We start from the raw sequence: 25100 nt of genomic DNA, 5'->3' as shown, positions 1-25100 counted from the left end.
GTGGTACCCCAAACTTTTGCAGCTTCTTAAAAAAAAATCCCTTTTTTACACCACCAGCATGTGGACTCTACCGTGCCCCCTCGCCAGCCTGCACAGGTCGACCCCCTCCCTACCTTTCATCATGCTAAGTCCGCCTATTAAAATGCAACATTTTATGCTAATTTCTTTGTCAAGGCACCTTAATTACTCTCACACAGCTTAAAAGTCACGGTCTGAGCTTGGCTGTTTCACTCCAGCGCTGTCCTCGAGACAGTCTGGTCCCTTCACCTGATGAAGGCCGCTTGTGTTGTGGCCGAAACGTCGTGATTTTTGTTGTTTTATTTTTTTACCTACGTGACTTTACCGAATAGAACCAAAGAGTATATAAGTTGTTGTGAATTGTTATTGTTGCCAATTCAAACTCGTGTTGGGCAGCTCGATGGAACAGCAACCCTAAGTGCGGTAGGTGCAAGAGCTGTTTTCTTTTTCTGGTCATCCCGACTCTTGCATGTTGTTGCTTCCTTCGTTCAAGATGAATGGTGCAGGTGATCGTAATAAGGAGGTGGATTTTATTCTTATAATCAGAACACATTTTGTGAGCCATTCCCAGGGGGTTCAATTGCTCACTTCGCTATTTTGAGGAACACTGCTAAGCCTGACTTGGAATAAGGATTATTTGCATAATACACTACCACTAGAGAACAAAGCACGCCCATCCATGTGTTTTATTACTGTACCTTATGTTCCTATGAGGAAAAAAGAATAATAGATGAATGAAGTGTGACAAAATAATTGCTGCAGCAGCGTTCCGGCTGAAATTAGGCACAATTGCTCATCAGAACGATCTATTCACCTCGCAGTCGGGTTTGCGCAATGATTACAACTGCACGGCTCAAATCAGACAATTGACGAGGCAAGGGGCGGGGGGGGGGTGTAATTGCTACACACTTATCTGCGTGTGGTAATTACGTGCAATCTACCAATGAACGTGGCTTCACCAGTTCCACTCGGCGCGTGGAAGTGCCGGCGAATGAGCCTGTTGCACCCTCCGAAGCTGTGGCCCAGGAGCCTGCCCTCTGCTGTGAGGCCCCGGGGAGGTGGGTTGGGGGGAAATCGGCCTCGCACAAAGAGGGCAGCCAGCCCACACCAGGCCGGTGGGAGCTAGAGTACGTGGGATTTTGCCCCAGGCCTCCAGGAACCCCTGGCCTGCCACTGGTTGTGGTTGTGCAACCAGTGGCAGGACTGAGAGGTGGGTGGGTGGCAGCTTGAGGAGGCCTTCATCCAGCAGTGGAGTGACCGTGGTCTGATCACAACGAACTGGTGGCTGCACCGAGATGATGCATCTCCCGTTTCTTTTCTTCAGGAAACTCGGCAAAGCTTCAAGATCTTGATAGGGATTTAAATAGAAGATTGTTTATGGTTTTAATATCCTTGAGGCAGCCTTGAAAAAGGGATCAGTCTAAGTTCATAATGCAGATTTATGCCTTTTCAAATACACTTATAAATGTTACGGGGGGGTAAACGCAAGAGAGTTTGCCAGACTTTGGAATTCCTCAAAAAATGTATAAATGTGAGTGTCATTTTATGCAAACATTTTAACAAAATGCAATTAATGGTAACAAACACACAATTGAAATTGTCACTTTACTGCTGCAGTTGAAACCCACAAACATAAAACAATTGATCCCCTGTGTAGCCTTACAGACTTGGGGGGAGAAGTGCTGTTAGCAAGCGCCTCAAAGCCAGCACAGCACATTAGGAAGTGGTGTGGCCAACGCTGCACTCGACCACCTTTGTGTTCCCAGGACTGGTCTTCACACGCCTGGCACAGTATTCCTTGAAGCCCAAGGGCAGGCTGCCTTTTGTCTTTCCAGGGCTGATGTTTCCACACCGCACCAGGTATTCATTTAAGGCTGAGTCGACCTAGGCTAGGACCCACGGCCGATTCAGATAATATTCACCGGCGTTGAGAACCGTGGAGCTGGGTATCAAAACACGGGTCGCCGGGTTCGTAGCACAGCGCACTAAGCGCTTGCACGGCCAAATCCCGCGCTAACCGCACACACGCGGGCACGCGTGCATTGCCGACAGCGGTAACCATGCGTCAGTGCCGTTTGCCGTTTGGGTGACATCTAAACACCAAAGGCACGGTGAGTCACACAGCTTCAGGTCACACGGGGTTCACACACACACAGAGAGAGAGAGAGGGGCAGTGGAGTCGGGGCAGCGTGGACCTCAAGACACTTGTTTACCGTTCCAATTCAACAATTGAGCCACATCAAGAGAACTAAAAACGGCTGTAAAAGATATAAGTCCATCGAGGGCGGCGGCAGCACGACGATTGCGCGACGGCGATGACGCATCGTGGACGACGCGACGGGGGAACCAGCGGAGGGAGAAAAAAAACACGGCCACACGAACGACGAATGGTTTCGTGGACACGACTTGCCGGCCACTCGCACTCGGGGCACAGTTCAAGCAGCGCGACCCGGCCAGGTGGCTCCGGCGGTAGAGCGGAGCGGCTCTCAAATCGGAATGTTGCGAGGTTCAAATCCTGTTTTTTTATTGGTGGGGGAGCGGGGGGGAGGGTTGACTCGGCCCATCATCCACCCCCTCGGGGTCGAGAGAATAGGTACCGCTTTGTGGGGAAGTCAACAGTAGTTGTCCTACGGTTAGACTCGTCCGTGCCACAGGAGAGGGGTATTTCCACCAATGGCTCAGGGATGTAAATGGGAGATGCCCCCGACTCGATGATAATTTCAGGAACAATGCAGTGTGGGAGCCTAAATAAAGAAATAAAGGCTGATGACGGCACCTGGCAAAATACAACCACCATGGGTTTGAGACTCCGTGCAGACATCATTGTGGAATTGGACTTGTAATAAAGCCCGCAGAGAGGGTTTGGTCTTAGTAACTTAAAAAAATAATCAGGCGAGACCCGATTGACACGACTCCCTGAACCTGGCAACATGTAAAGATGAAAGAAGAAAAAACAACTCAAGGAAGCACAAACCCCAAAAATATAGGGAAGCAAAATTAAAACAAGTGTCCGAATGCGAATGGAGCAAAAGTGCAGAAACACTACGCCGATAAAACATTTAAGACATGCTTATAGAGTTGTTACTTTAAAATGTGTAAAAAATGTAAACTGCGAGTGATGTAATCATTCAAATGAATATATATGCTTGAAGTGACTGCTATAGCCGTTTGCATGATCATCTTCATTTTTGCAGTAATGTATTTTCAGCATTGCGTTTGAAAGTATTTTGTAACGAGGAGTCTCAAAGCATGTCACATATACAAATGACCAGAAATGTACCACTGGCACTGCAATTAGCTCACTGGGAAACAAGTCAATCAAACACAGCAACAATACTCAAAATGTACACCAACTTCCAAGGAGTATGTTACGTCAAGCTTTTACAACATTACCTCTTGAATAAGTATTGCTTAACTTTATGGTAACAACGACAAAAACAAACCCTTGCACATTCCCTAGTCAATTTAATATCGCCATTAAAACTGTTAAGAAACATAAAAAAAATGCAAGCAGCAGCATCACAAACCCACCATCTCAGCCTACATCACTGGCGCACCCAAACACACGCACCCTGTGCAGGGCCCACCGTGCTCTACCTGGCAAGGCGCCTATAAGGGATACGTCCACGTGGCCGGTATGCAAACGATGAAATCCGAACTTTACCCCAAGCCACCTGTGCAGTGTACGACTCGCACACACACAAAAAAACAACATCTTCACACATTCGTCAATAACACCGTGGCCTTAAAAGAAAAATACATACACAGCACACTCCAGCGCTGTCCTCCAGACAGTCTCGTCCCTTCACCTGATGAAGGCCGCTTGTGTTGTGGCCGAAACGTCGTGAGAATATTATTGTGTTATTTTATTTTATCAATTTATTATTTTATTCTCATTCTACGTTACTTTACCGAAAGAATCAAAGAAGACAAGCACATGCTTTTAGACTTGTATTTCCCCCGCACCTCCGATTAGCACGGTTGGCTACGTACGGTGCGAAACAAAGTCGAACATATATACACATACATGGGGCCATTGCCTAAAATGTCCCCTATTATATTTGTTTCTTTTACGGCCACGGTGTTATTGATGAATGTATTGAGTTTGGTTTTTAATCGTCAACGCAAGCAGCGGCGGCATCACCAAATAATCAGTGTGCAATGCGTTACTCGGGACCATACATGCGACTTTATAGCTGCAGCACGCGTTGTGGTACCACACAGCAAACGCATACAACGACGAACACCAGCATGTGAATGTTAATTGAAAATTCACCCGGGCGTAATAAAAGACCGTAATAGCATCCTAAAATAAACAGCAATTGTAGACGCGCAACAAATGTAGAAAAAACAAATCTAAAGTACAAAAAAAACCGTGTACAAAATTGATGAGAGTTAAATTAGCCACTCGAGAACGCACATCGGCAACACGCCTCAAACCTAATGCAGTCTGCCTCTACAGGTGCGTGTGGACACGGCTCGGATTGGGCAGATCCAACCCTCTCTGCTGGAGTTAAAATTCCATACCAGGGATGGATTTTTTTCAGATACTGATTATGATTTTTTTTCTTATCCATTACATTGGCAGGCACACGCAAACCGACACACTTTTTGTAATAATTGGCACGCGGACAGGCAAGATTGATAGACCTGGAATGGCGATTAAAGAGGAAGCGTGAAGGAGTTTGGGGGTCAGGTTGGGTGGAAACTGACTTCTCGAGTTCGGGGGGTACAATCACAAATTATCAACTCCGCAATAACTGGTGAAGCAAGTTGATATATAATAATTTAAATACAAATATTATCCGGTCGGTGGTGGCTGTGCATGCCTGAGGAGGCGAGGGTTGGTGGATCACGCAAATGTTGTCAAACTCCCTTCCCCTGGGTGTCGAGGAGAACGCGGCACAGAAAAAAAAAGTGGACTTCACTTTTTCCGTCTGTATGGGATAGAGCGTTTCCCCCTTGCACGCGTGGCTTTTCTCCAGGGACTCTCCGACTTCCTCCATCATGTAAACTCTCATGAATTAGCCGTTAACACCTTAAAATATCGAGAACCGCAGAGCTTGGGCAATCGTTTGTGCCGGCTCATCGCGTGGCCACCTTCCCGAGTGTCTGTGGTTTCCATGCGCTTCCCCAGTCGTCCTCTCATTCTATGAGACTTAGTGAACGTTGTGCGGCACATCACAAGTTGACATTATTATTACTGTATTATTATTTGGTAACCCGCCAATAATGCCATCACCGCACTGGTGGGCAAATGCATCCACCGCCGAAGTTGACACATGGTTATCGTCGGTTATCCAATTTGGAACGGGTTATCCATTTGGAACGGGTTATCCATTTACACCCGCAAAACGTTAAGAATGAGTGGGCTTTGGGCAAGACATTTTGGCAGAAGGGATGGCGGGCCAACACGGTCGAGAATCACGACAGGGTGGCGGCCAAGAAAATGGAACGTGTCCCAGGGGACGTCCACCGTGGAGACTAAACGACGAGATGCGCTCGTGCGCAGGCGCTGGGTGGATTGTTCACACTGCACGATCGTGAGAGATGGCAGCGGGCTTGTGGGGGCAGGCCTTCATCCAGCAGTGCATTGACCAGGGCTGGACATGCATAGACCATGACACGAACTCCGGTCATCCTCACAGCGGCTTTTGGCAAGCCATCGAACAAAGACGGTCACTGCATCGTCCGCTTTCATATATGCTGCTGCGACCGTCTGGAACGCTCTTCCTTCAGACATTACGAAACTACTGGAACTATGTATGCACTTTAAAATCTATATTGAAACCACATATCTTTAGAATTGCTTTTTTTGTGTTTAGTTTGTTGTCATTCCCCCGCACCTCCGATTAGCACGGTTGGCGACGTACGGTGCGAAAGAAGTTCAACGTGCATGCATATATACATGACGACGAGGACGCGGAAGGGTAATAAATCACCAAAAGCGTTTAACGTTTGCAACCAGCCGGGAAAAAAAATCTGAACAGGGAGGGCCTAATACATCAACACGGACGAGACGGCTCAATTACGCTCAGCGCGAACTCGCACAACGCACACGTCTCAGCGACGGGTAAAGCAATCTGCACAAAGCTCAATGCACGCAAAGTGCTCACAGAAGCGGGGGAGGGATGTCTCCCCCCCCCCCCCTTACATCTCAAAGACGAAGGGTGAGAGCCAAAAGCTCTTCTTCGTGGCCTCATTAAGCATTCTCCCCAAGATTTGAATCTATCACACGCAGCTTTGACTCGACTATAAACTAAGCAGTGAATTGATACGAGAGTAAACAATGCCACCCACTGTTAGCCCCGCGGAAAAAGCCGCTGATGCTGAAAACAGTGCCAGCGCTCTGGAGCGGACTCCTGGTCTACAAGGTAAAAGTGTAGCCCTGCAATTGCTGGCTCACGTCACTGCTGGTGGATGGGTCTCTGCTCGAGAGGCCCTCTGTGTAGGATATTTTCGTCCACTCTTCCACCTTCACGGAGGTGGGAAAAGCCCCACAATTTATACCCACCACTCGCGATCTGCCCATCGACCAACTGTGGTGCTACCATTTATAGTGTAGGATGGATAGAGGTGATGGTGGGGGGACGTTGGGACAGGAGGGAGGAATTGAGATACCTGCCCCATTGTTTTGACTTGCGCCGGGAGTTCAAAGTAAGCCGGTGACCTCCGGATTGCGAGTCAAGTGTGCGAATCGTGACACCGCGAACTCTCGAAGACAAGTGACTCTTCAATGTGCTTTTTTTACGTGGGGTTAATAAAAAAAAACATTATTTTCTAAGCAAAGCCTCAACGAGTGTCAGGACTCTTCCGAGAGGGCCCGCCTTTGATTGGCTAGTCAGTTGTTTTGTGCGTCGGAAGAGACTGAAGTACCCGGAAAAAATCCCAACACTCCAAAAATGCAGATGTCAACAACATACTTACTCTATTGCTCTCTTAAAACTCACCTACTTTGGTCCTCCTCGAGTAAAAAAAAGACGTAGGGTTACAGTAGTTAAAATCATAACTACAAACTGAGTAAATAAAGCAATTTGATGCAACTGCATTTACTGTGACACATTAATAACGGTGAAGCAATTTCACTAAATCCTAGCTCCGAGCTCAATTTACAACATCGGTTTAACTGTTATTCAACGATCCTCACTCTCGTATGCAAAGCGAGTGGGACAATGCTTCCCCCTCCCCCCCCCCCCTCTAGTTGTGCGTTCAGTAGTCACTTGATGGGGACCTCTAAGGTTGTCCACAATGTCCTCTTTTGTGGGGCCATTCCACCCCACGAAGGGCTGAAATGCCACGCGAGAAGTCGGAATGGATTTTTCGTCTCTCGTGATGCCAATAGCCCAGTTGGGATCAGATTGGAGGAAAATGACGGGGAAAAAAAGAAATAATGGTGCAGCAATCGTATAATTGCCATCTTAAAATTAGCAACTGTTCATTAGCCAACGTTTATAACGCTCCATTCCGCTCTACTCCTAGCTTTAATTGTTTTTTACCAGGTATCTGATATGTTTAAAAATGCAACTTGCATTTTAATGAATTATATTATTGCACCTCATGGCAATATGATTCGGGAGCTAAATACGAATGTTGAGGTCTGCTAACCACAAAGAGAGGACTTCAGGAGAGTGTTTGTGTATTTTAAAAATTCCTCCTCTGTTGAACTAAAAATACAATTATTTTAAAATTTTCCAGGTAAGGCCCACTGAGCTATACAGCTCTTTTTCAGAAGCGATCTGACCACAAGTGATCGCTGAATGAAGTGGCTTATCAGGTGGAATTTAGAGAAGCGACTCTAAATGCATGTTGAGTCGAAATGTGGAGGGGAAAACCAGAGGACCCCGGATAAAACTCCACACGACCACGGGGAAAACACGCAAACTCCAAATATACAGCAGGAGTCAGGGTCGGGATCGAACTCACAACCTCCTGCATACCAGGCGAGGTAGTTAACATCTCGCCACCATGGCGACATCGACATCAATCTTAAAGAATGCTATCGATAAATGTGGGGCCCCGGACTCGGACACCTTAAACGCTGGGGGTGACCGCAGTTCTCATCTCTTCCCCGCAGCCGAAGCAACGGACCCAGCCAAAAATCTGGCCTCTTTAACGACCACGGGCTCACACTTCCCATCTCCTCCTCCTCCGTACTGCTTCCCGAGTGCATTCCTTGCTGTTGAACATAAACACTGACGCAGAGAGCAATGTTCATGACGTTATTCAGTCATCACTGATGTGCCTATAAATTCCGTGGTCTGTGCAAGACACACCCTTTAAGACTTGCCATCCCGCAAAATAAAATTGTTAAGTAAAAACAGCCTTTGCTTTTAATTTACCATGCGGTTCGTTACAATTTACTCTGCTCAGTTACAATTGACTCTGCTCAGTCGATGTTCGCCGCCGAGGTCGTGACGAGTTTATCTTATCATCCTTGTTGCTCTGTACCCCCCCATCAGCACCGCTAACGTGCACTGATGCCGACTTTATTGAGGGCGATATTAGCACGTCAAAAAATACATATTGGTTTATTTATTTAATAAATGTTACAACTATGTTACCAAATACCAATCAATTATTTTGTACTTGTTAGAACCATGAGATGCAAACGCTACATTACAAAAAAACAAACTCCAGAGTGGGTTATGAATCCAGGACACCAGTCTAAAACAATACCCATTGGGCTCTGGCTTCATCGCATGAGAAGAGAGGGGAGGTAGGGGGTGGTATTTTTATGTTTTATCCCAGTGTCGCCTTTAACTGACTGTTGGGGCAAGTGCTGTTAGCGAGCACCTATGAAGGCCGGCCCCAGCACACGAGGGGATGGGTGGCCAACACCACGCCAGGCCGCCTTTGTCTCCCCAGTGCTGATATTATACACACCACACCAGGCACTCTTTTCTTTTCCCCTGCCATCTCCAATTCGCACGTTTGGCCATGTACGGTGTGAAAAAAGTTCAACATACAGAGCGTACATGAGGCCGAATCGACCTCGGGGGGGGGACACGCAGGACTGGTGCAAACATTCGCCACTGCTACCAGTCGTGAGCGGGAATGGAACTTGGATCACCGGGTTGGCAGCACCTCCGCATGCGCCAGGTTTCCGTCTTCTTCCGTTAGGGCCACCGAACCGCCGTCCCGCTTTCGCCGGTACGGCCGCAGTTTTCCGAAAGGCCCGTCCCCCATAATTTGTGAAGGGGGGGGGGAGGTTTGGGGGGGGGGCTTGTGATGAATCTCTCACCGTGAGAACATCGCCAACAACAGCAGCAGCAGCAGCACGCATTCTACAATTACCTGTGCCGGGGGCGCGCAAAATGCAATCAAGCGGCGAAATCTCTCCGAGGCCAAGGGCAGATCGGTGCCGACAACTTGGAGAGACAAAGCCAATGCTGTGTTGCCGTACGGCTCTCCGATGCGTTTTGTGGGTTGTACCCGCACGTTGCGTGGCCCGAAGTCTCACGCCTTCTGTGTGCGCGCGCAATTTGTCACTTGTAATTTCTCTCACGAGCCTCTCTCAGCGGCAGCTTGAGCCACTTCAATGGGTGGACCCCTGAGCGTGAACGATGGGAGCGGGGGGATGCACGCCCGCCCGCCCGCCCGCCCGCCCGCCCGCCCGGGCCGCACTCATGCGATTACAATTCCACGCCACACACACACACCAGGTAGAAATAGCCTCACGGAAAAATAACACACCGCCCAAAGAAAGCCACCTCATCATGCTTTGCTATGGAACATTACGGGCAGAAACAAATGTTAAGCAGAAATGCAATCGGTAAGCCTCTACCATCTTAGCAGTGATGCTCGAAATCAATGTGCATGACATTGCTTTTTGCATTTAAATATGTGGGGGGGGGTTCCAATATTTTATATGGAGTGCTCATTTTCCAATGGCAATCTGGTAATCCGGCAGCATATGTTCAACAAGCCTGACTCTGCTGATGAGACCAAGAAGGTCGAGGCCGGTGCAGTTTGCCTGCTTAAGCGAATGCTGCTTGATGATGTTTGGTCTAGAGAGCCAATAGTCAGGTGGGCCAGCTTGTTATTTTGTTCATGCATGGAGGCACAGAACGGAGGAGTTCTGCTCGTATTTGCTTTTGCCCAACGCACAAGCAGCTGTTGCAGACGCTCGCGTGATTGCGTGTGCCCGAAGCTGCGCGAACACAACTTCGAAGCTTCGTCAATGAGAAGGGAGAGGAACAAAAATGATTCACGATCACGGCAAAGGGCGTCGATGCGGCACTCCCGTGACGTCACCCTGACGCCACTCTTGGAACCCACAGCCTGGGTCGAGTATCCACGAGGCGAGAGAGCAATATCTTATTTCGAGTTGCATCTTCAACTTCATTTCCATCGGGGCGGGGGGGGGGGGGAACGGGAAGCAAGCCACGACTCCCTGGTAAATCCAACCACAGCATGAGCGATGAGTCCAGCGGGGCAGAAGGCGACGGGAGCGTTGGCGGAGGCGACGACGTGAGACGTGTGCGTTTTGCGATCGGCGACATCGTCTCCGTCGTGTGCGGTCGTGCGTCGGCGGCCACGCTCCGCGCCCTGCGAAGAGACACGACGAGACACGACGCGACTCAACTCCCGGAAAGGGGGATGACGGCAGGCAAACGCTCACCTGCGGATGGTGTGATCTATACCCCTTAGGGTGGAGCGGTACCATTTGGCTGCTGTGCATACACGCCCGGAAGAAGGGAAGCGATGACTGCCGTGTCGCGCCTGCAGCCTGTTTCATCTCGTGCACACACTCATGTGTTTCTGTACAGCATTATTTTGTTTAAACTGGTAAAGCCCACTGAGCTATATAGCTTATTTTCAGAAGCCAGCTGGCCACAAATGATAACTCAACGAAGTGGCTTACCACGTGGGAATGTATAGCAGCCAAATACTCTAAACGCACGTTTCTGAATGTGGAGCGAAATACCGGAGGGACCCAGAGCAAAATCCACGTGACCACCACAGGGAGAGAGACATGCACACTGCAAATACACAGCAGACGTTTGGGTCGGGATCACACCCACGACCACCTTTATACCAGGCGGGGGAGATAACATCTCGCCACCATGGCGCTGAGCTCCCTTACGCTGTGATCTTTGTAGTGAAGTCCTCTTCGAGACTCAACCTGCGTGTGCGTGTAAGGCTAATGGAGTGAACACAACGGCACGAAATAGACGGAATCTTTTTTTTGTTTACAAAAAATAAACATTTAAAGGATCGTTTCATGGTCTTGCCCCTGCCTACCCCTCCTCTCTCTCGTCTTACTCTACTCTCCGGCACGTTGTCTCCACTCCTTTGTACAAAGCTGCCCACAGTGTGTATGCACGTACGTTGAACAAGCGTGGAAACGGGTAAAGACCGATTTATTAAATAAAGACTCCTCGCTCTGATCTAGAGAGTGGGGAAAAGAAGAGGGGGGGGGGGAGAGAGAGAGAGATAAGAGAGAGAGAGAGGAGAGAGAGTGACGGCAGTTGTGTATGCAACCGGGGTAAGATGAAAAAAACGTCGCTGGATCAACTGGGGAGTGAACCTTCCTAAATACAGCCAGCAAGCCCTGCGAGAGGGACCTTTGTCAAGGAATCCTGTCAGCATTAGCCACGCGGACTTGTGGTGAACGTGCAAACAAAAACACACGCTCTGATAATACATTCAGCCGCTGTATGAATGTGAATTCTATTGTATAGAATAGAATATCAACGTAGGTGTCTTATGCACTTGGCTACTGGCCTCTGCATAGGGACGGTATGCACACCACGAGCTGGTAATTATATCGGCCGCTCCAACTCAGCCGTGACCTGTGGTTTGTGGTGCAGTGACTGCACATGACTGCCAAAGTTACCGAGTCCATCACCGGAGGCATAAAGGGTCGTTACATGTCTTCCGAATAACAAGAACACCATTTTAAGTGGTTCCCACGATTTTTTTTTTGTCCCGTGGGGTGCTATCGGTGTCATGTCACCCGACACGTTGGAGAACGGCCCACAGGGGCATATGTCACAGAGCTACATCTGAAATCCCTTCACGTGACCGCAGTCCCAGACAGAAGAGGATAGCACTGCCTGTGTGCTCTGCCACACAGGGTAGCGGATCATCACACGGCATTTTTCGTATGGAGCACCGGAATTTCGCCAAATTAAGTGCAGAAACAAATGCATCGTGATGATTTCGTTTGTGCAGTCATTAGTAAACTGGCTGAAACTCGCTACACTTGAGAACTACGGTTTGATCACAGGTGGCTGCCTGGATTTGAACCTATGATCTCAGTGACTGCCAGCTCAGCGCTCTGCTCTCTGTGCCACGCAGCAACCTCCTCGTGCTCAATAGTTGTTGCCCCAAGGGAAAGGCTGGCCCTCTGCCATAGGAATGTTGAATTTCCACAACTGGCTAACGAACGGCCAGTGGAGATGACTCAACAATTGGGAGAGAACGTATGAATCATAACCCAGCACTGTGACATTACCGCAGACTCTGTCCATGAAACACAGTGCCTACGTGCTAGCCTTGCACCGTCTAAACCAGTGGTACTTAACCTTTACTGCAGTCTCGCATCCCTTTGGTTCTCAAAAGTTTAATCATGTACAATGTTAATAAATACATATGGGTTGACGAAACAAAGTAAGTTGTACTTACGTGCCCATGCTTAATTTGTGTTTTCGATGATTTACTTTTTAAAAAAAGAATCTGGCCGTGCCTCGCACTTTTCCAAGCACTTAAGACAGAAACAGGAGGGCATCTCCACAATTGAGGCTGTCGCCTGATGGTGCTGGTTGTAATTGCCGGCGAAACGTCGTACTCGAATTGTACATGTTGTGGGTTTACTCTCCAACACACCGGTGTGCTTAACTCGTAACCAATTGGCATGTTTTTATTTACATCACAAACCTTACTAATTTGCTGTGTCGAGTTGTGGCGGGTTTTACGACAACGTTTATATTTACGCAATCTAACAAAACAAAAAAACCTCTATTATGGATAACACTGGCCGTGAAGGCCGACTACGTGTTAAATCAAGCTGTACCTGCTTTAACAATTCCCAAGTACTTGACACCTGCGCTCGGCATTCACGTTGGCCTGGCCTCAGACCGCACATCCACATGAGACGAGCCACAACTTGCCGCTGCTGCTCAAACCGCCGGCCAAAATTGGACAGATCTCGCAACGAAAACACTTCCCGCGGTGTTTCTTTCAGGCGGAATAATAATAATAATAGTAATCGTGACTGGTTTTGTGCCTCTCAAGAGACTTATGAAATCGGCTCTGCTTGGGATTCTGGACAGTGAGTCAACGAGGTTCGTTGAGTACAGTGAACAGGCGTGTAGAGTTATAAGCATTAACATTGCTCGTGACCATGTGCCCTGAACGGTGATCGGTGTGTGCGCGAGAGAAGAGATCATTATAATTTTAGGAAACGCCTTAAACATTTTATTGCTGATGTTATATTTTTACAAAATGGGGCGAACAACATTTTACAAACCAGACAACATTTTACCATCTCATCGCAAAATGAAATGGTAAAAATGAGAGTAACGGGACAATTTTTTTCTTGAATCCAGATGCAAACCCAAATCTTCACAATCCATTTCAAAGGGTGACATTTGTATCATTTGTGACGTCTCATTGGCATAGCCTATCACAAACGTCTTTCTCTGTCTCCCAACGGCCAAAATAAAACATACCCATATCAATTGCATAAATAGCAAAGTAGCTAATCTCATTTATATTTATAAAGAGAGTGTCTTCACTCGAGGTGCTTGACATAGCTTACAAAACGGTGAGAGAATGGAATGATGTAGTTGGCAGTGGCTGTGCTCAACAGATTGAGGATTGAGTGGCAGCAATAGAGGGGTGCTTCGGGATCACGAAAGGGCAGGGGAGGGATGGGAAAGAGTGGAGGGGCAAGAGGAGGAAAGAGGAAAATAATGGGTAATGGAGGACAGCTGAGGCTTTAAAAGAAGACTGGAAGGAGGTTAAGGAGGGGGACTGCCTTAATGTACAGGGGCAGTGTCTATGAGGAGTGCCGAGTTTATGTGCAGTGTGGAGTCTACGGTGCAGTGTTGAGCCTATGGGCAATATTGAGTCTATGCGAAGTGTTGAGTCTATGAGCAGTGCCGAGTCTATGAGCAGTGCCGAGTTTATGTGCAGTGTGGAGTCTACGGTGCAGTGTTAAGTCTATGGGCAATGTTAAGTCTATGCGAAGTGTTGAGTCTATGAGGAGTGCTGAGTCTATGGGCAGTGTTGAGTCTATGGGCAGTGTTGAGTCGATGGACAGTGTTGAGTCTATGGGCAGTGTTGAGTCTATCAACAGTGTTGAGTCTATGGACAGTGTTGAGTCTGTGGGCAGTGTTGAGTCTATGGGTAGTGTTGAGTCTATCCACAGTGTTGAGTCTATGGGCAGTGTTGAGTCTATGGTGCAGTGTTGAGTCTATGGGCAGTGCTGAGTCTATGGACAGTGTTGAGTCTATCGACAGTGTTGAGTCTATGGGCAGTGTTGAGTCTATAGACAGTGTTGAGTCTATGGGCAGTGTTGAGTCTATCGACAGTGTTGAGTCTATCGACAGTATTCTTGGTTCTTTCGGTAAAGTCACGTTGAAGGGAAACAATAAAATAATATATTTTATTACTTTATTGTTTCCCTTCAACGTGACTTTACTGAAAGAACCAAGAATATGAATCACTGCAGTCACGAAAGCTTTAAATCAAAATCTATCGACAGTGTTGAGTCTATGGGCAGTGCTGCTCAATGCACGGGGAGTATTCCAGTGTAGGGGTTCAAAGGGAGAAGGACCGAAAGGGGGACTGGGCACAGGGAGAATGAGAGACAGAGAGAGGATTGGGAATGAAGAGAACGAGAGGAGGAGACATGGAAGGAGATAAGAAAGGCGTAACGAGGTGGAGCAAAGCCATGCAGAGATTTAAAGACCACGATCACCCATATGGCCTTATCAGACTGTTGAGACGCGGAGGGAGAGCGTGGCTGGGAGGGGGCAGTGGGGGGGGGGGTGGGTTGTGGGTGGGAGAGGGGGGGCTACTATCAACGTACCTGCCCCGGGGTGGGTAGCCGTAGCACCATCACACGAGGCCACAGTCCTTGAGGTTGTTCTTGATGATGACGTCGGTGACGGCGTCGAACACGAACTGCACGTTCTGCGTGTCGGTAGCGCACGTCAGGTGCGTGTACACCTCCTTGCTGTCGCTCCGCCGGTTCAGGTTCTCGAACTGCGCCTGGATGTAGGAGGACGTCTCGTGGAACGAGTTACCTCCTGCGCGGCAAAACGGCGGGCGCCGGGGGAAATAAATAAGTGATGCGCGCGCCGCAAACACGGCCACAACGGACAGGGATATTGGTAACGGTGGTGAGGCGACAAAGCATCGGGGTTATCGGCAACAGAGGCACAACCACACACACAATCAACAGGGATATAGGCAACAGTTGTGCGACAAGAACCACCAGGACGACAACAACAAACAACCAATGGAGCTCCAAGTGACCGTGACGCAACCACAAGCACAACCACCACCAGGACAATCGTCAACCAAGACACAACCACAGGTTTCATGGCCATTAGCGACCATAAAAGAAATGCAACCACCAAGTGCGTGCAATAGTGGCGATGTGATCTGGACACACAAAGCTTGCAAGAATGTACATGTTTTGCTGTTGACATCCTCTTTATGTTTGCGTTTACACATATATATGTATGTATGCTTCTCTCCTTGCACTGCTCACCTCTTTATTTTAGTTTTTCGTACGTGTACGTCATAAAAAAAAACTGATGACATCGTGTACGTCATCGGAATGGGTTACATGAGCGCATCATCAACCCTTGAAACAAGGACACCTTCACAACAGTGCCAGCCGCCCGGCTCGTTGGGGCCCTTGGACACCGTGCTCTTGCTCGCTGTCACATGGTACAAATAAATCCCCAGGGGAAAATACAAATAGGGCGTGCTGTCCGCCTGTATAGGGCAAGGGGGTTGGGGAAAATAGTGTTCTGGGAGGCAGGGAGGAGAGATAGAAGCATGTGCACGGAGTAATTGAAAATTATGAAGGTGTGCAGCAAGTTGGGTTATTGTGTTTGGAACAGGTGGAAGACCAAATTCCCTCAAAGTGTCAATCACAATGGAGGGAGCCCAACCCAGCCAGCTTCCTATAAATATGAACCCCCCCCCACCACACAATAGAGGTGGAGGGTGAATATAGGGAGAGTCGAGCCACAAGCATCGCTGCTCTAGAGCTCCATCCAGCAGTGGAGAGGAGCGGTCCAAGGAAACAGCCAAGCTTGAGGCTGTAAATAGCAGCTCGGCAGGACTATGGACTGTGCGGTTAGAGCGCTGATATTAAAATACATGTCTTTTTTTTGTGGTGCACCAGGATCTGCGTTGACAGTCCCTGTGTGAATTTCAGTGGGGATGGGGAGCTGTGACGGTCAAGGACATTCGGCAGGGGGGGAGGGGGGAGAGGAGCAGAAGGAGGCTGCCTCTGACGCCACCCCATGGTGGGAAGGAGCCAGCAGGCGCATGGCTCACTTCCTCTGCTCCGGCGTCGGTCTCAAGCCGGTGGTGGCCCACGACGCGCAGGGTCGAGCTTCACCTGGAGTCGGTTTGCTTTGTGAATGCAGCCCAAAGCGGGTGGTAAACGCCATCTCTAAGGCTAAACGTGTCTTTATTTACGGGCGTGCGAGTGTTCGGGAACGCGTTGGCTTAGGTGTGAGTGTCGGGATAAAGGGGTCATCCTGTAACATTGTGAGTGTGCACCCCTTGGTGTTCTAGAGACGCGCTACTGCGTGATAATTGGCGGGGTGGCTTTTGCCTAAAAATTAGACTCGACCAACCAACCCTGTTGAATAGCCTCCGTGACTGGTCTCGATTGCTCTCGCTAGACTCGACCCACAATGTACGCGCGGGCGACCTGGCTGACAAAAAATATATATATAATGGTGACGCCGATTAAAGGTGAGCCTGGAAAGGCAGGCAAGAGACTAAGCGTCGCACTCGCTCAGCGGCCGTGATCGACGGTGTGGGCGCTTGTGCAGTACCCGTGTACTCGGGGAAGCAAGTGGTGATGGGGTTGTTCTTGATCTTCTCCTTGAACAGGTCCTTCTTGTTGAGGAAGAGGATGATGGAGGTGTCCGTGAACCACTTGTTGTTGCAGATGCTGTCGAACAGCTTCATGCTCTCGTGCATGCGGTTCTACGAGGGAATCGTTCGCACAAGCGACGCGCACGCCGTTTAACGCGCACGCCGTTTAACGCGCACGCCGTTTAACGCGCACGCCGTTTAACGCGCACGCCGTTTAACACGCAGCATTTCACGACCAATATTATTCATAATAAAGGTTTTTTTGTTATTAGATCGCGTAAATATAAAATGTGTCCTTAACGCACCACCACCCGACCCACAGCCTATTCTAAAGGTTTGTCACGTAAACAAAATGTGTCAATTAGCGACTACTTCAGCACACCCGTGTGTTAACAATTTGAGTACGACGTTTTGCCGGTGACTGCTACTAGCTTCATCAGGCGATTTGCCAGAATTGTAAAAAAAAGCCTTCCTGTTACCTGTCTTAAAGTAAAAGGTGATGTCATCACTGTGAGCCTATCAGGTGCGAAGACCAGAGTGGGGGGGGTGTTAATGTAATCATATCAATTACAATGGATTATGTTAAATGATAATAAGCAGTACACACTATCCTCTCTCACACGCCAACGTCTTTTTATCTTTTTAACGTTTTACTTTTCTTCACGTTTGTGACGAGTGATGTACTCCCGACGGTAAATGCACCGCCCGGAGATGTACGGGGCAATATACAAAAAAAATATTGCGTAGGTTTGCTGTAAAGAAGGTTTTTTTTTTTCTAAACTCCTGTGCTTGCGACCCACCACCACACTCCAATACAAGGGAACTCCTTCCACGCTGCACCCACCTGATGACTGTTATAAACACGTACCGTGTGGACGCTGTCTGCCTTCATAGAGCCGATTCAAATTAAGACTGAGATATTAATTGCGCGCGCGTGCACACGCGTTCCACGTGACACGGACAGAGTGCTCGGTTTTCCTGCAAGACGTATAAATACACTCACTAAGGGAGTAGGACCAAATATCCCAAGATAGGATCACAGAGCTTGGGCAATTGTTGGCGCCTGTTCTGGCCGCCTTCCCCGCTCGTCTGTGGTTCCCCACGCCCGAATCGTTCCCCCTGAGTGTGAACGAAGGACGCATTACAAACTCTACAATTGCTCAATTATTACTCAGCTCCGTGGACACCTTTGTCTTTTTGGTCTCAAGTGACGCCCCGCGGAGTCAGATGGAGCCCCGTTCCGTGTGGTGCTGTCGGGGAGGGGGAGGGAGGGAGGGAGGGAGGGAGGGAGGGAGGGGGACCCACCATCTCTTCGTCCTCTGCCAGGACCAAGTCGTAGGCGCTGAGAGCCACGCAGAAGATGATGGCGGTGACGCCCTCGAAGCAGTGGATCCACTTCTTACGCTCGGACCGCTGGCCACCGACGTCAAACATCCTGCACGGCACAGCACAGTGACACACGGCTCAATAACACAGCACACTAACACATAGCACAGTAACATACAGCTCAATAATACACGGCTTGACACACAGCACAACAAGGCACGGTGTGTTAGCGCCTTGGCCGGCCTTTGTCTTTCTGTAAATCCCTATTACCCCCCCCCCCCCCGACTCATCAATCAACAACACAAGCTCATTTACACCCACATTCACGAAAAAGCTTTGACAATTATCCTTTGTTTTTCAGGGTTGGAATATTTTCTCAGGGTTCGCAACGTAATGACATGGGGCTCGGGCTCAGTTCTCGTATTCGGACATCACGCTGCGCGTACATTTAGGAAAGATCCTGTTTTTTTGGGTGGCAAACGGCGGATTGGCATATGTATACACTGTTCAGCAAAAAAAAATAAAAAAATCCTCTTCCGGATCCAAAGTGAATCGGACCTCGGTCTTCAATGCATCCCCAAACATGGGCACACGGAGCCAAAACAACTCTCGCCGTGCCAATGCTCTTGTGTTGTGGCCCCACACAATTAAAACCACCTGTCAATATCGTCTCGAGAATATATTGTAAGCAAATTAAAAAAAAAAGTGCCGAAGTTGTGAGGGGGGGGAAAAAGAACAAGCGAGAACACATTTCGGCTAAAAGTTGTTGCGCGCGCCGAGAATGGTAGGCGGGAGTGCGTGGGCTGTGTGTATTTGTGTGCACACGTGGACAGCCATTATAGTGGTTTAGCACATTGCGCTATAAACCCAGAGACTTGAGTTGGATACCCCGCTCAAGACCAATGAGTGGCAATATCTGAACCGGTCCTGGGCCTTCCCTGGGTCGGCTCAGCCTCAAATGAGTACCTGGTGTGGTGTGTGAACATTGGCACTTGGAAGACAAAGGGCAGCCAGGCGTTGTGTTGGCCATCCACCCCCTCGTGCGCCGTGCCGGCCTTCATAGGCGCTGGCTAACGGCACTTTGTCTCAGGCTATATTGGAGATCTTTGTCTTTGTGTACGCATGTGCATGCACATGTGGTCACATATGTATGCTTTTATGCACTTGCAACGTGCTTGTGCTGTGTACACGTGTGTGTTTGTGCATGCATCCGTGTGCGCGCACATGCTTAGGGAGAAATGTTACATGAATCGTGGTGGTATTTTGCCCATAATTCACCATGCTGGCTTAGTGTGGTTTGGCTAAGGGGGGAAATGGCACCACCGGTTCTGATATCACCCACCACCGATGTCTGCCGTGGCCGGGAATCGGACCAGGTTCAATCGCGCAGCGCGCTAAACCACTGTGCCGCTGCTTCCACCATTAACCCCTAATTACCTAAATAAAATTTCCCAGTTATCTGACTCAGTTCACTCCCAGGCCAAAGCGAGCACTTAAAATGCTGCATCGACGTTATCGCAGGCAGCACAAAGGAAGCAAATTAATGGTGCCAACGAAATAATCAGTTCAAGTGCTGATCCAATCTTAACAGCTGCCCGATGACAGTTATTGTCTCATCTGTCCCGAAAGATCAAATTACAACATCTCTCGTCGTATATCTGTGGGTTTATTTGCCAATGGATATGTGAGGTAGCATGTGACGCACATGCATCCTCAACGGTTACTGTGGGTGATGAGGTCAGGTGACCCAGAAGAATAATACAATTATCAGACCACTGTGCCGGCACGGCTCATATGCTGGGCTTTTCAACATATGCTTTAGCCACCTGTTATTATTATAATTGGCGAGATGTTAACTGCCTCACCTGGTATATAGGAGGTCGGAGGTTCTATTCCGACCCTGATGCCTGCTGTATATTTAGAGTTTGTATGTTCTCCCTGTGGTCACGTGTATTTTCTACGGGTTTTTCACTCCACATTTAGAATCAAAATCACGCGTTTACAGTATTTGGCTGCGATACATTTCCACATAAGCCGCTTGCTTGAGCTATCGTTTGTGGCCAGGCCACTTCTGGAAAAGCTATAGTGCCCAGTGGGCCTCATCTAGTCAAATATCAAAAAAGTGGATAGTTTTTTTATAGAGTCTCAAGACACATTTACAGGAGGGTCCTGCTTAGTGGTCGCAGTTAAGGAGAGGGGGGGGGGGGCGAAGGTGCTATGTGCAATCCCAGTTTGAGTAATTTGCAGATGTTTTTGTTGAGCAATGGGCATTTTTTGGCCAATACCAGATATGTTGTACTTATTTTTTTTAGCTATGGGAGGAAACTCGAGAACTCAGGAGGGGATAAAACCCCCATTCGGAACAGGGCTAGGACATATGAACTCCATAGAGAAAGAGGCACCCAAGTCGGGAATTTAACTCGGGCCCTTTTTGCTGTGAGGCACAAGTGTTTCCACTGCGCAACCCCTGCTGTCCAAAACCTGTCGATTATGATGGTCTCAGCTCACCCTCCAACAATGCCTGCCCATAAAAAAGAAAACATCGGATTGATTTGGCTTAATTTATGTTATTCAGCACTGTGAATTAAACGTTTCCGTCTGATATGCAACAGTCTTTACGTCGCCTTCAGCAATAATCCCTGCAGAAGCTGTCCTTTCCTATATATATGGCACTTAACCAGCAATGGTTCAAGCAGGCCAAACTCTGCTGGTGAGACACTCGATGTCAAAACCGGTCGGGATTTTACTTCCATTGAACCATTGCTGCTGATAATGAGACGCACTTGCGGAGGGGACCGTGCGGTTCAATGGGCTGTGCAAACGATACATTCCGTTATTATACGGAGAGGAAAATATGAGGGGGGGGGGAGGGTTATTTATTTTGGGAATGGCATATTAAAAAACAGGTGCGCCCCTAGTTTACCCGAAACTGAAGTGACTCGAGGAGTAGTTCTGCTACGTCAACTTGCGCAGCCGTTCCCTGTAACGCGAGGTGGCGCGTCGCTCGCTGCCAGCGTCCCAAATGGAAAATGGATGCATCCGATGGCGTGATTGCAAGAGCACCATAATTGGAAAATTCCGTGTGTTTGTGTGAGGCCCCCAGGCACGGGCAGGAGTGGGGAGGGGGCTGGGGAGGGGGCGGCGAGGGGTGGAGGGGAGCGAGGTTGGGTTGGCTGCTTGGGGCTGCTGGCACAAATCCGGCTGAAGTCAGTGTCAAGTTATGGCTCGCGTCTGTGGCCAGCGTTAATGAAAACCAAATATAAGATGTTTGTTCTCGTCCCCGTTCTACCAGCCACACCTTCCAGAGCTAATAATTTAAACAAAAAAATTAAAAAAACAGATGCCACCGTCTGCAAGCGGGAGTTGCAACTCTACAAATATTGACGTAGCCAAGGGAGCTCACACAACTGAAATATTCAGAGATTAACTTGCTCGTTTTTACGAACTTGTGAATGAGCGTGTGTGTCCGTTCACGTGCGTGTGTGGTAATGCGAGCGATAGTGTAGCGATTAGCGTGGTGCGCTACCAACCCGGCGACCCGAGTTCGATTCCTGCTGTGATGATTATGTGAACAGGTCCTGAGCCTTCCCCCTAGGACGACTCAGCCTCAAATGGGTACCTGGTGCGGTGTGTAAACGTTGCCACTAGGGAGACAAAGGCGGCCAGATGTGGTGCTTGCCCCCCCCCCCCCCCCCCCACCGTGTGCTGTGCCGGCCTTCGTAGGTGTTTGCAAATAGCACTTGTCCCATCAGTCTGTTCAGGGTATGTCGGGGATATTTGTCTTTACCTTTGTATGCAAGGTAAATACAAATATCCCTGACAGTGGTCAGCAGACTGCCCCCCTATGAAAACCTGGCAGCCTGAATTCAATTCCCACTCACAGCCAACATCGGTGACGAATATCTGAACCAGTCCAGGGCCTCCCCTAGATCGACTCGCCCTTTTTAAATGAGTACGGTACCTGGGTGTGATGTGTGCAAACATCACTACTCGGGGAGACAAACACGGCCGAGCGTGGTCCTGGCCACACCACCCCACTTTGGAGGCCTCGTTGGCCTCCATAGATACTCACTAACAGCTCATCCCCAAACAGTCTGTTAAAGGCATGGGGGGGGGCAAAGACGGGTGACAGTGGGGTGAATGTTTGTCAAATTTCTTTCAGTATTTGAACTGTGCGCATACCATTCGCCCATGTTGTTTGCTGCTACCCACTTGAAGTGCAGGCTCTTGAAGATGAAGTGCGTCTCCACGATGCCCGTGGTCTTGACGCGCGTGCGCAGCACGTCCTGCTGAGTGGGCACGTAGTCGGCCCGCGAGATCCGAGCCACGTCGTTCAGGTAGCTGCACCGGTTAGCACAATACACAGCTTACTCACGCACACAGAGACAAAGATCCCCCGTATAGCCTTAGCAGACTGTTGAGGGAAGGTGCTGCAAGCGAGCACCGATAAAGGCCGGCTCGGCACACGAGGTGGCGGGTGGCCAGCACCACGCCTGACCGCCTTTGTCTCCCCAGTAGCGATGCTTACACACCATACCAGGTACTCATCAGAGACTGAGTCGACCTCGGGAAGACCTTGGACCCGTTTCAGATAAACGTCAGTGGTGTTGGCCATGAGCGGGAAACAAAGTCTGGTCGTCGAGTTCATAGCGCATTGCGTTAACCAATGCACCACTGGCACAGATACAACCCATCCATCGCTGTCATCCTTCCAAAAATTAAATATTTTGAATTGCGCACAGGTTTTAATAATTATTCGTCAAAGGTTGTCGAAGGTCAGCGACTCAGTGCCCACGTGACTGCTAATTTGTCGGCAAATAATACAGGTGACTGCGGCGAGCCACTGGTGCAACACTGGCTGAAATAAAACCATCCGCACCGTTGGCATCCACACCGCGAACACGGCTATCACAAAGGCGCCTCTGTTTCACGGACGAGTACGGGTGTACCAGGTCGTTTAAAAGTCAGGGGGTGCTGTTGCTAACGTGGCTTTATCCAACAAGCGAGCAATTTTCAAATTGTGGCACACAACGCTGATACTCTCTTCCGAACGGTCACTACCCCAAAATCCGTCCAGCTTCCTGAATTTAACAAGAGAACAGGGCACAGGGAGGCACGGAGGGGATCCCTGTGCAAGGTGGGGCGAGGTGGGGCGAGGTGGAGCGAGGTGGAGCGAGGTGGGGCGAGGTGGAGCAAGGTGGGGCGAGGTGGAGCGTGGCGGGGCATGGTGGGGCGAGGTGGGGCGAGGTGGGGCGAGGTGGAGCGTGGTGGGGCGAGGTGGGGCGAGGTGGGGCGAGGTGGAGCGAGGTGGAGCAAGGTGGGGCGAGGTGGAGCGAGGTGGAGCGAGGTGGAGCGAGGTGGGGCAAGGTGGAGCGAGGTGGAGCGGGACGGCGCTCACTAAGCGGCGGAGTCGTTGAGCTGGTACTCGCGGGAGCGGCCGAAGCATGCCTGCACGCCAGGGTCCGCCCACAGCCGCTGCACCACGGCCGCCAACTCCGGCGACAAGACGCCCTCCTCCTGCGCTTCCACCAGCGCCAATAGCCTCCTAGCGTCCTCCTGCAGGCCACACAGCAGCAGCAGCGGCAGCATTAGCGGCAGCAGTAGCAGCAATAGAAGCAGTAGAAGTAGCAGCAGCAACAGCACCGACAGCAACCTGGGCACATGTTGGGACAGCACGGGCTCTTTCAACAACTCATTGATTTGTTGACCGATGTCAATATTAAAAATATTCCCACAATTGTATTTCTATTGTGCTCTCGATGTCATGTCAAGAGACGAAAAATCCATTCGGATCTCTCACAGAGCTGTGCGAGAACGGTCCACGGAAGACGATATCACAGAATTACTTCGAAATTAATTTCAGGTCACCTCTTGCTCCACACTAGATGGCCGCACTTTTACATTCCATTGTCTGATGAGACTATTTTGGTGTGATGATTAATAAGAGTCCCAATAATCTTTTCAGAAGGGTTTTCCCAAGTTTTCGCAGTATAGTAAGAGGAAAAGCTGCTATGCGTCATCCCAAATTGAGAAATTTGCACATCACTTGCTCGCATTTGGATGTTTGGCCAATACCAGTGGCAATGTATGGTTATTTTAACGTTCAGCGTCAGCGTCCGATGGCGAGACCGGGGGAACTCACCGCGCAGGCCGGGTTGGCGAATAACACCTTGAGGCTGGCCATAGCCCGCACGATGGCCACGATGGACTGGATGGTGTTGCTGAACACCACGGCGGCGTATTGGCGGCACTCCTCAGGCGAGTACCCAGCCTCGTGGATGATCCTGCTCACAACAAGGGGCGCGCAATCACAATGGGAACACACGCAGCTTTTCTCACTGGGTAGCTTTTCTCACAGGTTGTTTGGGGGGGCAGGGGCAGGGGCAAGTGTTGGGGCGCCACGGTGGCGAGATGTTAACTACCTCGCCAGGTATACAGGAGGTCGTGGCTTCGATCCCGATCCCGACCCTGACGCCTGCTGTATATTCGGAGTTTGCGTGTCTCTCTCGCCGTGGTCGCGTGGATTTTTCTACGGGTCCTCCGGATGTTTTCTCCACATTTATAATCGTATTTGGCTGCTATCAATTTCCACGTGACCTGTGGCCAGGTTACTTCTTAAAAGGAGCTATATAGCTCAGTGGGGCTTACCTGGTAAAATAAAATAAATGGTCCAGTGT

At 49.4% G+C, this 25100-nt stretch overlaps 1 protein-coding gene across 3 annotated transcripts in view; it reads right to left on the bottom strand.

Annotated features, from left to right (window-relative positions):
- Positions 1 to 9613: 9613 nt before the first annotated feature.
- LOC116952658 (guanine nucleotide-binding protein G(i) subunit alpha-2-like) overlaps positions 9614 to 25100 on the bottom strand; it is a 37068-nt gene continuing 21581 nt past the window's right edge. For all 3 annotated transcript variants that reach the window (XM_032972216.2, XM_032972215.2, XM_032972217.2), the window contains 7 exons: positions 24566 to 24707; positions 23822 to 23979; positions 22636 to 22764; positions 18403 to 18532; positions 17055 to 17208; positions 15059 to 15278; positions 9614 to 10566 (listed from right to left, as the gene is read on the bottom strand). In XM_032972216.2, the coding sequence (XP_032828107.1) occupies positions 15088 to 15278; positions 17055 to 17208; positions 18403 to 18532; positions 22636 to 22764; positions 23822 to 23979; positions 24566 to 24707 (904 nt within the window). In that variant the 3' untranslated portion in view covers positions 9614 to 10566; positions 15059 to 15087. The remainder of the gene's footprint in view (positions 10567 to 15058; positions 15279 to 17054; positions 17209 to 18402; positions 18533 to 22635; positions 22765 to 23821; positions 23980 to 24565; positions 24708 to 25100) is intronic.

This window comes from Petromyzon marinus, chromosome 48 (assembly GCF_048934315.1).
Source record: "Petromyzon marinus isolate PM22_M1 ecotype Great Lakes invasive population chromosome 48, UKy_Petmar_22M1.pri1.0, whole genome shotgun sequence".
NCBI lineage: Eukaryota > Metazoa > Chordata > Hyperoartia > Petromyzontiformes > Petromyzontidae > Petromyzon > Petromyzon marinus.
The sequence above is the reverse complement of the archived record's forward strand: the minus strand, read 5'-3'. Positions and strand labels throughout refer to the sequence as shown.